Source organism: Prunus dulcis, chromosome 1, assembly GCF_902201215.1.
Source record: "Prunus dulcis chromosome 1, ALMONDv2, whole genome shotgun sequence".
NCBI lineage: Eukaryota > Viridiplantae > Streptophyta > Magnoliopsida > Rosales > Rosaceae > Prunus > Prunus dulcis.
In genome coordinates, this window is record NC_047650.1 from 9332488 (window position 1) to 9347579 (window position 15092).

A 15092-nucleotide genomic window follows, 5' to 3' on the forward strand; every position below is an offset into this window, starting at 1 on the left:
ATTGCTTACTATATAGTCTAGTGTGCATGTGGTCAAATCTCTTATTATTTTCTTCTTTTTTATTGTAATTTGTTGACAACATTTACCACACTTTGGCATGCCTCTATAATTGCTGAACATCTACCAATGTGTGTCGACTTCATATCAAGCTTGGGTTTGGGTGGGTGCATATTTCGAAGGAAACAAGCATGACATTCCACGTATTGTAATCGTCTAAATTTTTAACCTTCTTTTGGCTAAAAAAGTAATAAAAGAAAAAAGAACAATACTTATTGTAACCTTTTGTTGGGCAACAACTCTTATCCCAAGGTACCGACTTCAGCTCCCATATTTTTCCATCCATCCATCCATACTATGTCTAATCGTGATAAAGACAATACTAGACATTAGTGTTGGTCCATTTTGGATTGTTCTTAACACCATCTTTAATTGACCACGACATGTAATTCTTTCTGGCTTTTCGACCTAGGTTCAAGGCATCCTCATGATTCATCAAGTCTTGGCCATGCCCAAATCGATGGAATATTAACGTTCATCCTTAGAATTTAGGGGAAGTGAGGACGACCAATTGAGTGGTTGATTAGGAATTTTAAATGGTTTAGAATTTGACATTTTTAGTACCCATTTGGCACTGTTTATTTGGGGTGATAAGTGATTTTTAAAAAAATTTAGAAAGTCCAGCCCATTTGGTAAACTATGAGAAAATCACTTATTGTTAAAAATTGTTGTGAGAGAAAGCTATAAGGAAAAACAGCAATTGAGGTGCTTTCATTTTCTGATTATGCACAAATCAGTTTTGAAGAGACGCTGAGTTTAATGATATGCGGCAATCATTTTTATTATTATGCGGGAATCAATACCAACGACACTTTTAACAAAAAGTTTACCAAACGCCAAACTACTTTCTCTCACAGTAAATCTAACAGCGATTATTTTCACAGCACAACAATGCCAAATTGGCCCTTAGATTATATTTCAACTTATCGGATTATTTAATTGGTTTTATTACTTACTATTTTACATTCCAATCTAAATTAGAATGATGTTCTTTATCATTAGTTTCTATAATAAGATTGCAACACTTGATAGTGCAAAACGCTCGGGTTAATTACAGTGGCTGCCTTCTTACATACTTGATAGAAAAGTTTTAATTAGATTAAGGGAATGAATCTTTTGATTTTGTTAAAAGTTGATTCTAGCTTTTCTATGGTGAGTAAGATTAACATGATGGGAAGTCGTTTTCTCCCCTGTATCTAGACAAGTTAATTAACATGAAGCATCAAAAAATCTTTATATAACTCGATATGTGGCCACCACAATATGCACATTACAAGGTTAAAAGGTTTCTTATTTAGAAAAAATAAAAATAAAATCACTATACACAATCAAAAAAGTATTCTACGTACAAAACGTTTCTGATCAAGCCACGTCAGAGCGTAATATTTTTTTTTATTAAAATTGATTGATGAGTTGCATCATAAGATTTAGATTCAGTCAACTGTTATAAATATGGTCATAATCAATCAACAGTTATCAGTGATCTATGAATAATTAGATATGGTAGATGATTCGACAGGAGCTTTAATTTCTGAACAAATATGGATATGCTTTTGAAATAACAATGGTAGTTGTTGTTGACCTCTATGCAACAGAAGCAGTGTTAATTTGCATTCCCATGCAATCGACAGACCCACACATGCTCTTACTTCAATAGTTCGAAGGCAAAGACCAAGTTGATGTCTCAATCCGACTCTTCTTCAAGTTATTATTTCTTTTCGTGTTTGATGGAGACGGTCGTTGAATGTGATATATGGATATTGTTCATTTCACGCCTTGTTATTATATTTATATATTTTAAATGCCTTTTTTTTTAATAATCAATATAAAATAATGTAATCTGTGTACGCATGAAGTTGTGCCTCAAAAACCATCTTCATCTTTTGATTTGCAGTCGTTCTCGACAAGATATTGATGTTTTTGCAACTGGCAATTTTATTATTCGGTATGGAAGAGATACATTAACTGAATCATACAAGGTATCATATTCATCATTATTCACTCTGATTGTATATGTGTGTATATATTATTGATTGATTTAAAAAAGTCGTGTGTGGAACAATGTTTTTTTTAATTTAATTATGAAACATATAATTATTCCACAGAAGATACCTCAACATTTTAAGTCATGGTAATATATATATATATATATATATATATTAAAAAAACTAAGGCTGGAGTATTTTTATTGACGAGAATCATGCGTGTCGATCATAAATTAAGATTAATAAATTGGTATAGATAAACGAATGACTCAAGAGATGACACTGATTATGCGTATTGACGTGTGAACCATAACTACTACCTATTCATACATTGATAGTTAACAATCATTTTCCACGGTCCAACAAGTGCTATAATGTCATTTCCCTATCAAACCAACAGGCTTTATTTGCAAACCATGTGTATAAATAGTGCATTGATTTGCTTTCGAGTTGAAAATTAGCCAGAATGTGACTAGGTGATGGCAATATGAGCATTTTTGACATGAACAAAAGCATGAAGGAATGCTAGTGGCTGCCCATTTGTGACCAAATCAAACTTGTGACATCAATTATGTGTGCCCAATAACCAAAGATTCAATGTAGACAGCTAGTAAAAAAATATATAATTGTAGACAAAAAGCAAAACAAGAAGGTTCCATATATGGGTAGTGAAGAGCCAATATGCCTTCCGTGACTGAGTTTCGGTTTTGACAGTGACGGAAATGCGTGGCAGATTAGACTTTGCATTATATATTGTGATAAATAAATAAAAAATTGATATGGTTTTCATCTGTGGAGCTTAAAGAAGACTTTTTTCCTGTACGGCAAGCAAGCAAAAGAAGGAAATATGTATATATATGTTTTCTGCATGCATTTTTTAATTATAAAGATTGGTAGTTGAGTCGTAGTCCACTTACTTAATTGCATGCACTAATTTCCATAGTTTAGTTTCCAATTCTAAACCTATTGCATTGTAGCAACTAAACTGCTTCTCTCTTTTCCCGTGAGCAGATATTCTTCATATTAATTACAGTTTGACATATAAGTAAAAATAATTTATCAAAAATATAAATAAATAAATAAATTTTTACTCACATATCACACTGCATGCTATTAAAAGGAATATAAAAATTCCTACTTACTTGGTAAAAATATGAAACAGTCAAATATTTTGAGAAATTTATGAACTGGTTCTGCGCGCACACACACACGAGTGACCAGTCCCTTGTGCAATTTAATGAGATCAGCCTAGCTTGCTAGCTATTATGTAGATGGAGGTTGTTGATTATAGCTAGCTAGCTAGGATGAGTATTAATTCAACTCTTATCAAAATGAAATTCCTTGAAAAGGATAGAAACTGATTGAATATATAAATGAATCCATCTCTACATTATGAGCACATATAAGGAACTGACTTGTTACCTCCTCCTACTTGTTTTGGTAAATTTCTTAATTTTTAATCGGAGTTGTCTCTGTACAAGTTAAAGGATTTTCTAGTATTTTTGAGTTTGACTTGAGTTTAACCTTAAAAGAAGTAGAAGAACATGTTTACTTTCGAAGACAAAGTAGGAGATGAAATTTTCTCGCATTTACTAATGCATAATGAAGTTTAAATAATAAAAAAATGTGTAGATTTCATCTTAAAATATATAATCAAATATCTTCAAAATTAAAAATTTAATCGACTAGATGGAGTAGTTGATCCAATTTCAATTCCCTAATTCCCTAATTCCTTACTTCTGTCATTCCAACTGAGTAAACATGCCACAAAAGCAATGAAAAAACAAGTAGATAATCCATTATCCTAGCTACTCTTGTGACCTTAAAACTAGTTGAAACTTGGGATGGTTTTCCCAATTTATCCCGTCGTAATTAAACTTAAACATTGGTAATTAACACATTTGATTAACTGAATCGATGACCAGCCAAAAATATTAAAAGCCATGAACTGAACAAAAATAACAAGTTCTTTGAGTTTGTCAAACGGCCAATCATGAATAGAAAATACTGAGAAAATTATTCACACATAATTAAGATGCATCGATCCATGTGGGTGTCTTTATCATATATATGGATATATTTTTTTCAACTTCAAACACAAAGCTTAAGATAAACATGAATTTTCCATACTATATCCAATTGATGATGATATTTGCCAAATTTGTTGAAAACCATACAATCATCATCTACGACAAGTTAGGTTTTGAAATGTTTCTTTCATTTACTTTTTTCTTTTCAGAGAAGATCCCTTTTCTATTAACTCTGCTTTATTAATAAGCACAACATAAACAAAAACAAAAGAGAGAGCCTATATAATCATAATCATAATCACAAATTCAATCAAGATGGTCAAGACATATGGTGATTTATTTTGGTGCCTTTTAATGCCCTGAAAATTAGTTATTGATAAAGTCATTGACATCAAAAGTCAAAAATACGGTGCTTGATTGAAGCCATTAGATGAGCCACTAAGAGACCAGTGTGGTCCCGAATCCCCTCTCATTTTTATATTAAAAAAATATTATATTTAATATATTTTATGATACTTCTAATATTTATAGGGTTTTCTCTTTAAGTTTACATTTTTTTTTTTTTCAGTTTTGGATCAATTTTCTAAAAATTTAGTATACATATTATTATTTTTTTACACAAGTCCTTCAAATCTAAGAGTCATTTTCACCCATTTCTTTAGATTTGTGGCTATTTATTATCCATATAATATATTTTCAAATTTCAAATTTTTTTTTGCCAAATCAAGTTTCAATTGGGTTGACTTACTTAATTAAGATTGTTAATCTTTCTCTTTATTTTTTTTTATTGTTTTCTCTTTGCCTATGGTTTGTTAGGGTTTGTAAAAGTTTGAATTATTCTCTATTGGGTTCAATGAATCTTTCAATTAATTTATAGATTACCAAAAGAAAAAAAAAGTGTAAAGATGTCATTATATATGTATTGTGAGTTTGAATTATTTTTATGAATATTTTGTAAGAAGTCCCCTCACATATGAAATCCTTACTCTACCGTTGATGGAGACAATGTAGTATGCTAGAAATGAAATATTCGTTTATTAGAATTTAGAGGGTTTGGCATGTTATTAAATTATCGAATTATTAATATGCACTATAAGTATATGGTTGCAGTTAATCAATGATCTAGTCCACATTAGCATTTTAAAGACTTGTGTTACAATATATAATGTTTTGTGTCTCTTCATTTATTATTAATTGATTTTAAATTCAATACTCGATGTCTGTTGAGTTTTGATAGTGACGAGAGACCAAATACCGAGTCATTGTTTAATTTCTTTGTTGGACGTTAATCCCGTTTCTTCACCAAAAAATAAATAAAAAAATACCGAGCCACACGTGCACTGCATTATCTAATATAAATTGTCCAAGTATTTTTCTCAAGTCTTCCCGTCAGCCGCTCTACCCTTCCACCAATCGAATTTGCATGATATGTGACATTGCTCCATCAATTTCTTTCTAGAACACACATTCAAAATGAGGAATTACATTGCTCCAACAGGAAAATAAAACTAAAACGAAATGTGTGGTATGATGAACGTCATCATATATGCAAAAGAACGTCACCCATAGGAAATTCATTTCATTCAAAATTTCCACGAATTCATTGGTGTATATATTTGTTTGACCAAGATTTCGCCCTTTCGTTTTCCCTATTATTATTATTTTTCTTCAAACGCCTGAAAACGATTTGTTGGGTCCCTTGTACGCCCCAGTCCTTGACGTTGTGGCCTTGAATTCATAATCAATGGCGTCATTTAGAAAAGGTCCCAACACTATTGACATGGGGTTCAGGAAACTGACCACGTCAACTGCAGCTTGGGTCCAATCTACATTGATAAGCACGAGTCATGAATATGAAATAAATGGACCTGAAGATTTCATCAAATTCATAGGCCATCATAAAGATGCCCATTGCACAATAGAAACTCTCATGTAATGGGGATAATACTTTTTGCTGTCTAATAACTTTTCTACGTGTCATTATGTTATTGATTGGGAATAACAAAACAGTGCTATCCCCGTTCCATGTAAGTTTTTTTTTTGCCATTGCACTTAAACTCCAACAAAAAAGGAAATTTTGTATTGGACTATACGAGCATACCCCTCCAGTTAGGAGTATCGGTGCAACATAGCCAAAAAGTAATTCCTTAGAGCATCCACAATCATGCTATATATTTTTTCACTTAAAATTTACCTAAAAACACTAGAAATCTATTTTAGGAGCTCTCTATAAAATTTCAACTTCAACCATACTCCCTAGTTTAAAGAGTCATAAATATTTTTAATATTTTTAAATTCAATTTTTGAATAAAGTGTTGACACAAAAGCAACAATAAAAAATAATTAACATTAAATAAATACTTAAAATAATATTAAATATATAAGCATTTAATTATAGGAAATCACTAGAAGTCCTTTTCCTCTCCTCAGATTAGGAGCTTATAGAGATCTCCCTATTTTAAGAACTCTAAGGAGCATAGTTGGAGGTGGGTTTTTACAATTCCTTCCTAAATTTTAGCTAAAAAGATTATTTAGGGAGCCCATTGTAAATGCTCTTACACATACGTAATTAATTTCTCTAGTTGGGTCACTACAGAAATCTATAGTTCTTATTTACAACTAATGTCTAATGAAATTTATGTCCATTACAGGAACCAATCTATGAAAAGTTGATGAGATAACAGTGTTGGCCCAAAATTAAGGGGAGAATCACAAAAGATACTCCTCCATTGCAGCAGGGTTCTTAGTTTTCGACTTACTGGAAAACGAGTTGTGTTTGTTAGGTTTCCTTATGAGGGAGAAGGGCCGGAGAATGAATCTGGAGAAGCGACTTAAGGGGTCCTGAAGACCTTCCATCTCATAGTGACCAAATCGCCAATCTCTTTGAACAAAGGGTCGCTGTATCGGTTCATCGAGGCCTCCTGTTATAATAATATGAAAAGTAAAAGATATCCATTAATCAATAGAAATATCAGAAAACAAAAATTAAAAAAAGAAGAAGATGAGCATCATCACAAATGGAGAATGTGAACTTCTTCATGCACAAGACAAGTTTCAAGGTTCTTGAGAGTTGCAGTATTATATGGTGCGGAAGGAGGGTCCATATCCAAGTGGCCCTCTCCTTTCTTGGGTAGCTTCATTCACCTACCAATCTGAGGACTGATGTAATTGCATGGCGAACTTGCTCTAATTTCAAGCTTTAGAAGAACCTAGGGAAAAACTTTTCGTAAAACCGGCTTCCAATGGTACCTAGAGGCTCAGATATTGCCCCCAAGATGTTCTTTTCAGTGTGGATATTTGGATAGAAAAAAGTTTATTACTTGTGCAAATTCATCCATGGTCTCGATTGAAGACAGAAAGAAAAGGAAAATAGTGGACAACAAAATATGAAATTGAGGAAAGAGATAGTAACTTGAAACTAAAACAATATTAAGCTTCATGGCTTACCTGCGTACATCAGACCCTGTCTATTAACTTGCCGATAAAATGGTCGTGTTTTTTGTGCTCTAGCAGCTTTATGGAGCTCATTCCACGCACCTTCACGGTCATCCTGTGTAATTTTACCCGTTGTCGCCACCTGAAATGAAAACATACGCTCAAACTTTTAACCAAGAGCACAATCAGGGCTGTGTTTCGGGGGAACAAGCAGAATAGGGAAAGAAACTTGAGCAAGAAAGGAGGAAAACGTTAACCTTAGTAAATAGATGGTATGAAGGACGTGGAATCCGGGCAAGACTATTGGCACGATCAACTGCTACAAGTCCAAACTTGGGACCATACCCATCTGCCCACTCCCAGTTATCAGAAATAGTCCAAAACAGGTACCCAAGCACAGGTACACCCTATAAGTCAAACGTAGGGGCTTATAACACCCATCATCGCCAAATAAAGGTATATTTAATTCAAAAACAACTGAGAAGTGCAATGGAGAATCAAACCATGATCTTGGCTGCATAAACAGCGAGCAAATGCTCTAGCAGATATGGCCGACGGATCAAATCGGTCTCATCGGCTACCCCATTTTCAGTAATCATGAAGGGTACATTTAGATGCTTATATCTTTCATGGAACTGAAGCAGCACGCGGTACAAGCCATCTGGATATACCCCACGTCCAGATTCACCATACTCATCAGTCTCTACTTGCTTCAGTCCAGCACCGCACACCACTTCCTGAAGGGCAGAAGATTAATGTTACAGTTGACTCGTCTTGCTCTATATATAGGAGATAGCAGCAAAAGACTGTCAGTTTACTTGCTAAGAGAGGTGAGGAAACCTGTCCATAGTAGTTTATGCCTATAAAATCCAGCTTGTCAGAAATACTATCCACATATGAGTACAGAGTCAACGAGTTAGCCAGTGAAACAGCAGCAACATCAAAGAGACCATAAGGTCGCATAAATGAGACATGGTGAGCCACTCCAACTACTGGTTTTGATGAGGAACTGAAGAAGATAAAACAAAAAGTTCAGTCAAGTAATTAACTTTAGGATATAACTTAATGATAAAATAAAGAAGTCGCACTACCATCCCTAGCAGGACTAAGGCATTATAAAGTAGTCAATTAATTAGGCAATCAGAACACACGATCACGCTTGTTATATTCTTTAAACAATTGTTCTTTCCCAGAGCTTATATGAGGCAGAGAAACCTTTGTTCATGGATATATTCATAGGCCTTTGTGTGTGCAATGGCCATCCAATGCATGGCCTGTTGGAAAACACCAGTTGGTAGAGCAGAAGTGGCAACCTCCAGCATGTCAGGATGACCACCAGGCCAAGCACCCGCACAATAAGTAAGCATGCAGAAGACATGAGGCTCATTAAATGTTACCCAATAGTCTATCATATCTGATACACTGTCAGCGACAAGCCTGAAAAAAGAATGAATCAAGGAATCAAAATTTAAGGAAGAAAAAATAAAAGGAAAGAAAGAAGAAATGCTACATGATAAGAAAACAGGATATGCACTAGCATAATCTAGACAGCCTAGCAAGCAGTGAAAGAAATCAGAACCTCAGAAGATAACTGGCAACTCTACCACTGAAAGGAAGACTCACTTTGTAAAGTCCATGAAATAATCAACCGTTTTTTCCATTTTCCACCCTCCATACTCGCCAGCCCAAGGTGGCAATGAGTGATGGAACAGAGTCAACATCACCTTCATTCCATATGAATGAACCCTGTTGATGATCCACTTATATCGCTCCAATGCTGCATAATTAACCTAAAGAAAGGAGATACATCTGAATTCAGTCAAACTTATAATGATAATCCATTAAAAATGAACCAACAGAGCGTATTAACCTGAAAAGATCATCAATGCAAATATTCATTAACTTGTCAGCATTATATCTTTATGAAAAGGTTAGGCAAGGATGAACCCATATGGTAAGAAAATCCAGCATCATTCCTGATTTCTTTGCCTATCTAAATTTCCCCCAAAAGCATCATTGTGTACCAAATGCTTAGAAAGTGCATAAACAGTAAGCATCAGACTTACACTTTCCTTTAACCCACTGAGCGGCTCTTTTGGCATAATTCGCGACCAATCTATTCCCATTCGGAAGACACTGATGCCAGTATCTTTAGCCAGTTTTAGTTCTGTATCAGGATCAGACCAAAACCTTAGCCTCTCTTCTCTGAGATCAATTCAAGAATCCATTACCCACAAGACAACATCAGTAATGTGAAATCGATAAATTTCAGAGCAGAATGAGAGCCAGAAATAAGCATGACTTGTTTTGAAATATAATTAAATTTCAAGTCATCAAGTTTGAAAAGTGAGGCTTACGGGTGCAGAACGTTGTGCCATGCAGCTACATTATGATGGCAATCTTCGTCTGGGACAGGTTTTTCTACCACTTCTTCTTCTCCTCCGTCTCCTTCAATATACTTTTCATACCCTCTAATCATGGCTTCCATAGCTATCTTAAGAGGCTTCCTTTTTGTATCTGTTTTCGTAGCTTTTCCTGATAAGGAAACTGGCTGAGATCCACCATCACCACTAGCAGAACCCGTTATAGCATCTGTGGTTTGCAGTTCCCCCTGTGACTCTGATTTGTCATCAGGATCTTCTTCTGCAAACTGGAGCCAAGCATCATTTAGCCTGTCTTCAACGTGTGCTGGAGCTGTTGCCAACCCGAAGAAAAACTCATTTTCCCCTTCTGCACATAATCACATAACGGAATACTTTTATGATAAACAAATCCGAAAAAAAAAGTGCTTCTGAGTTCTGAAAATCTGATCAACCAAGTCTCACTCTATTTGAACCCCACTCAAGCAGAATAGTTAAGTACAGTTGGCATGACAACATATTATATATATAAAGATCTTATATAGAATGGTTCCCTCAACTTCGTGATATATTTCAAATTTCGATTTGTTTTTTCAGTGACCAAACTCAAGCCTCAACCTCCATTTCACCCAAAAAAAAGTGACCAAACTCATAATTAGTGAATGTTTGGGTGGTTAAGTTCCACAAATATGGATGAACATAAGCACAGCACCAACTGTCTTTAATTCTAATGACAAATAAATTACAAAATAAAAAAGGAAAGTGATAAGATAAGATAAGATAAGATGTCATTAGTGAGGAGCATATTAACCATTTATTATCAGTAAAAATCAGCGGCCAGTAGAGCTTATGGCTGTCATTAACTATGAGCTACCTCATTGAACACGAAGCATAATAGCATCATTAACATATATAATACAAAGCAATGCCAGTATTAGCTAGCTCGCCAAAAATTAGAAGGACAAGATTTCTGTTCGTAACTTAATCCACAAAATTTAAGCTTCTTCACCCAACTTAATCTACAAATAAACAAGCAAAACTTCAAGTTTGTGCAGATTATAAAGCAAAATGATTAGAACTAGGGTTACGTTGTGAGCAGCTTGGGAAAAATTACAGTACCGCCGAGATTGAAGTCCGCAAGAGTCTCGTCGGACTCATTGATCGGCGATTGGAACGGCCGCAGATTCTTCTTCCAGAAACGTGAGAAAGAGAAAGCATTGGCGGCAACTGTGACCGTAACCAGCAGTCCGGCGAGCTTCGTCGCCGACACGAACAGAGCTACAACCGCCATTTCTACTTGAAATCAGTGCCCAAACAATAGGACTGAGCATAAATTATTAATTTATTTCGTTTGAAATGATATAAAAAGGCCTATCAGGTAATCGTATGGACCCGTATAAGTCGTCCACGTGGCAGACACAGTTAACTACGTCGTAACGGAATTTGAATGGCGGGTGGCCGCTCGTGTATAACTTGAGTGCACGCGAGTTGGCGATTGCAACTTCCAGTCGCTTGAAATGACGGATGGAGCGTGGAGGTGTTTTGATTGTTTCATTGGATTCTTGGCTGGGCCTTGAGGCCTTAAAATGAATCTAATGAGCCAGCCCAGCCCAATTAAACTCTGAGTAAAAAAGCCCATGAAGGCCCAACCCGTGTAAGTATGCCTAACCACCAAAAGGAAAAAAAAAGCCGAATGCACCATATCACTTTAAAATAAAAATAAAAATAAAAGTGATACTGGAGAAAAGGGGAATTAATCATGTAGCCATAAAAACATGATGTCTCATCTATGAATTTTATCCTCGCAGAAATCAGATAATTTCATACATCAGACATGAATTTTATTAGACTAGTGATGTATGAATTTTATCCTCTCATAGGTATTTAATTTTTTTTAATTACAATAGTATAGCCGCACGGCTATACCTTTTAAATATAATGTATTTAAAGAGTACGCTTTTTTTTTTAAAAAAGAAAATAGTATAGCCGATTGGATATACTTATTTTGACACGTGGGCACCTAATCGCTGGGTCCCCTTTTTATTTATTTATAAATAGTATAGTTGCTCGGCTTTACTAAGTTTCCCCCTCATTTTAAAAAAATCATACAGTCGCGCGGTAGACGGGTTTTTTTCGTTTTTATAAATAGTATAGCCGTGCGGCCATACTCGATTTTTTCTTTAAAAAAAAAATAGTACAGTTGCACAGCTATACTCGGTTTTATTCATGTTTCTTAAAAAAGAAAAAAAAATTTGAGGCACGGCTATACACTACATATACTGAGATACTTTTTTTCATACCTTTTTTTCCCCGATTTTCGTTTATCAATAAGAGTAGTTTATCGCATTATCTATTACTTTTAGACCATTACTCGAGTCTTTATTGATTTACTGTGAAATTTTCGTACAAAAAAAGAAGAAGAAGAAAAGATTGAACTCTCAAATTGATTTGCTGTGAAATTTCTCTCTTTAATAGTGTAGCCACAGGGCTTTACCTTTTAAATATAATGTATTTAAAGAATATAGCCGTGCGGAAATACTTTGGTTTTTGTTTTTTAAATAGTATAGCCGCACATCCGTACTCATTTATTCCCTTTAAGAAAATTTGGTTTTGTGTTAAAGGTGATGTGTCAACTTAATGTCTCTTTGATTTTATTTTAATGTGGCATATGCAGAAAAGAATTCAAGCAGATCATAGCATAGAGAATTTAACCAAAGAATCTGAATCCATATAGGAGACATTCACTTTTATTTGAGGAAAATCATACGTATTTTTCAGCTTCCCTCCAGTATCAAATACAGAAGCGCACATGAATTGTACATTTCAAATTTATGTTACTCATAGCTTGAAAGAAAGTTAATTAAGATGATTCTTTTATTTGATAATCAGGCATAATAATATATTCTTGTAGCTAGCTAGAATATTCGTCTTCTTATGGTGGAGTGGTGATACCTGCACCAAAAAAAAAAAAAAAACCAAAGTAATCAGATCAGCTACACACAAATAAAGAAATTACTATTTATATTTAATTAGTGCTGATCTTGTTTTTGTCGACATTAATCAATTCATGTTAAAGATTAATTAATCAATTCGTGTTAAATAATTTAAAATAATTAATTGCAAGTATGGGAAAATCTTGTATGTATGATCCGTAATGACCCGAAAATATATCACAAGGTCGGTAATGAGGCTTGATTTAGTTTCCTATTTTATTCGTATTTATTTCATTGATTTGCTGTATATATTTCTTGTCTCTCAAGGACTTGATTCTTGCCTAAAATAGGAAATCCTTTGTATAGACACAAGTAAAGCATTGTATATAATTATCACACGATTGTTCAATGAAAATCATCGAGAATATTCAAAACCTTTCAGTCAGTTTATGCTGTCCACGGTACCGATTGTATATCTCTGTATACACCTGTGCATAGTGTGTAATGTTGGAATCAATTGCTGCAGCTGGTGCTTGGATAAGAAAGTTCAAGGATCATTATGTTGAATTACAATCCCTGAGGGAGAAGAAGGTTCATCAAGACCTGATGGAGATGGAGATTCGTTTAGAGAGCTTGCGGAAAAAAATTCCCGAAAAAATACAATTTGAAGCGATACAATCGGTAGGGCTTCCTTATTATTCTTTTTTTTTTATTTAATTTGTAATTGTATTTGTGGTGACTCTGAGTTCTTCTTTCTCAAGAATATGGAGAAAATGGCTAGAGAGAATAAGGAGATGGAGGAGGTGGTAAAGGAGGCGGAGGAGTGGATAAAGGATAAGATGAATGAGCTAGAGAAGGAGAAACAGAATCCAATGGAGAAATGATAACTAATGTCTCTCTTTCCAATATTATGCTTTCCTAAACCCTAAACCCTAAACCTAGTGGGTTGTTTGTTTGTCCTAATTGTTTATTAATTAGATTTGGTGTGTACCAACTCGGATATGGAAATTTTATTAATTAGATTTGGTTCTATTGTTCCGTGCTTTTTTTTTTTTTTTTGGTTGTGTGTGTGTGTGTGTGTTTTTTTTTTTTTTTTTTTTTTTGTTGTAAATTGTCTCTCACTTGGTTTTAAATATACCTTCACAGTATTTTTCTCTATAATTGACATCCGGGATAGCCGATTGCAACTAAACCAATCCTCTTCTTCAACTCTTCCACAAACTTAAAGGTTATTTCATATATAATTTGGAGCAATAAAAACCGTACCACAATGATTTGAGTGACAAAATACTAATCTCATAAAATAACGGTTATTGAAAAGATAAGAGATATTTAGTGATATACCCATTTCTAGCACTAATATTATAAATAAACCCTACACAATTGAATTCCTATAAACAAACCCAAAAAAAACCCAAAAAATGATAGCTAGCCTTATTGAATTTAATATTGATTATTAAATTACTTTGATGCCCTATTGAGTGCTTTGGGTATTTTTATGAGATTTTGGGGTTGGGCTTGTTTTAAGAAATTGATGGCAGTTTTGTAATTTATAAGAAGTTAAAAGCTTTTTTGTTTTTTTGTGTATATATGTAAATGGGCTTTGGGTGGTGTGTTTCTAAAGTCCATTTTATATAGGGTATTTTTATAATTTGGGCCCCCATATTGGGTATAATAGTGAATCTCCCAAAAGATAATTCTATTATGATTAGTTTATAAGGTTACTTCAGTATAAAGGAAATAGAACTCTGAGGGAGAAGAAGGTTCATCAAGACCAGATGGAGATAGAGGTTCTTTTAAAGAGCTTGAGTAAACAAATTCACGGAAAAATACAATTTGAAGCGATGAAATCGGTAGGGCTTCCTTATTATTCTTTTGTTATTGAATTTGTAATTGTATTTGTGGTGACTCTGAGTTCTTCTTTCTCAAGAGTATGAAGGAAAGGGCTAGAGAGCATAAGCAGCTAGATAAGCATCTGGATAGAGCGAATGGGCAGCTAAAGAAGATAAAGGATCCGATGAATGAGCAGGAGAAGGAGAAGGAGAAGGAGAAGGAGAATCCAATGGAGAAATGATAACTAATGCCTCTCTTTCCAATATTATGCTTTCCTACACCCTAAACCCTAAACCCCAAACTTAGTGGGTTGTTTGTTTGCCCTAATTGTTTATTAATTATATTTGGTGTGTACCGACTTGGATATGGAAATTTTATTAATTAGATTTGGTTCTATTGTTGCGATTATGTGCTTTTGTTTTTTTTCCAAGCAATGTCCCACACTTTATTCCAACCTAA

General features: G+C 34.2%; 1 protein-coding gene across 3 annotated transcripts; it reads right to left on the reverse strand.

Annotated features, from left to right (window-relative positions):
* Positions 1-6439: 6439 nt before the first annotated feature.
* LOC117618183 (beta-glucosidase-like SFR2, chloroplastic) lies at positions 6440-11234 on the reverse strand. Of its 3 annotated transcripts, none has more exons than XM_034347815.1 (10): positions 10987-11234; positions 9865-10237; positions 9574-9712; positions 9131-9297; positions 8723-8944; positions 8348-8516; positions 8011-8244; positions 7765-7914; positions 7520-7649; positions 6440-6993 (listed from the first exon to the last, which is right to left on the reverse strand). In XM_034347815.1, the coding sequence occupies exons 1-10, from the start codon at positions 11156-11158 to the stop codon at positions 6782-6784; spliced, it is 1968 nt and encodes a 655-aa protein (XP_034203706.1). In that variant the 5' UTR covers positions 11159-11234; the 3' UTR covers positions 6440-6781. The 3 variants fall into 3 exon arrangements, with proteins under 3 accessions (XP_034203706.1, XP_034203756.1, XP_034203805.1); XM_034347865.1 differs by lacking the exon at positions 6440-6993 and adding an exon at positions 7082-7321 and having other exon boundaries at positions 10987-11225; XM_034347914.1 differs by lacking the exon at positions 6440-6993 and adding an exon at positions 7082-7352 and having other exon boundaries at positions 10987-11225.
* Positions 11235-15092: the final 3858 nt, after the last annotated feature.

What these genes read in the sequence shown, in the direction of transcription:
- LOC117618183 (XM_034347815.1), bottom strand. Translation starts at nt 11,158, where the DNA reads ATGGCGGTTGTAGCTCTGTTCGTGTCGGCGACGAAGCTCGCCGGACTG. An exon ending in TCAGTGGGTTAAAGGAAAGT is followed by an intron (nt 9,298 to 9,573) that starts GTAAGTCTGATG and finishes TCCTTTCTTTAG; the next exon opens with GTTAATTATGCAGCATTGGA. An exon ending in ACAGGGTCTGATGTACGCAG is followed by an intron (nt 6,994 to 7,519) that starts GTAAGCCATGAA and finishes TTATTATAACAG; the next exon opens with GAGGCCTCGATGAACCGATA.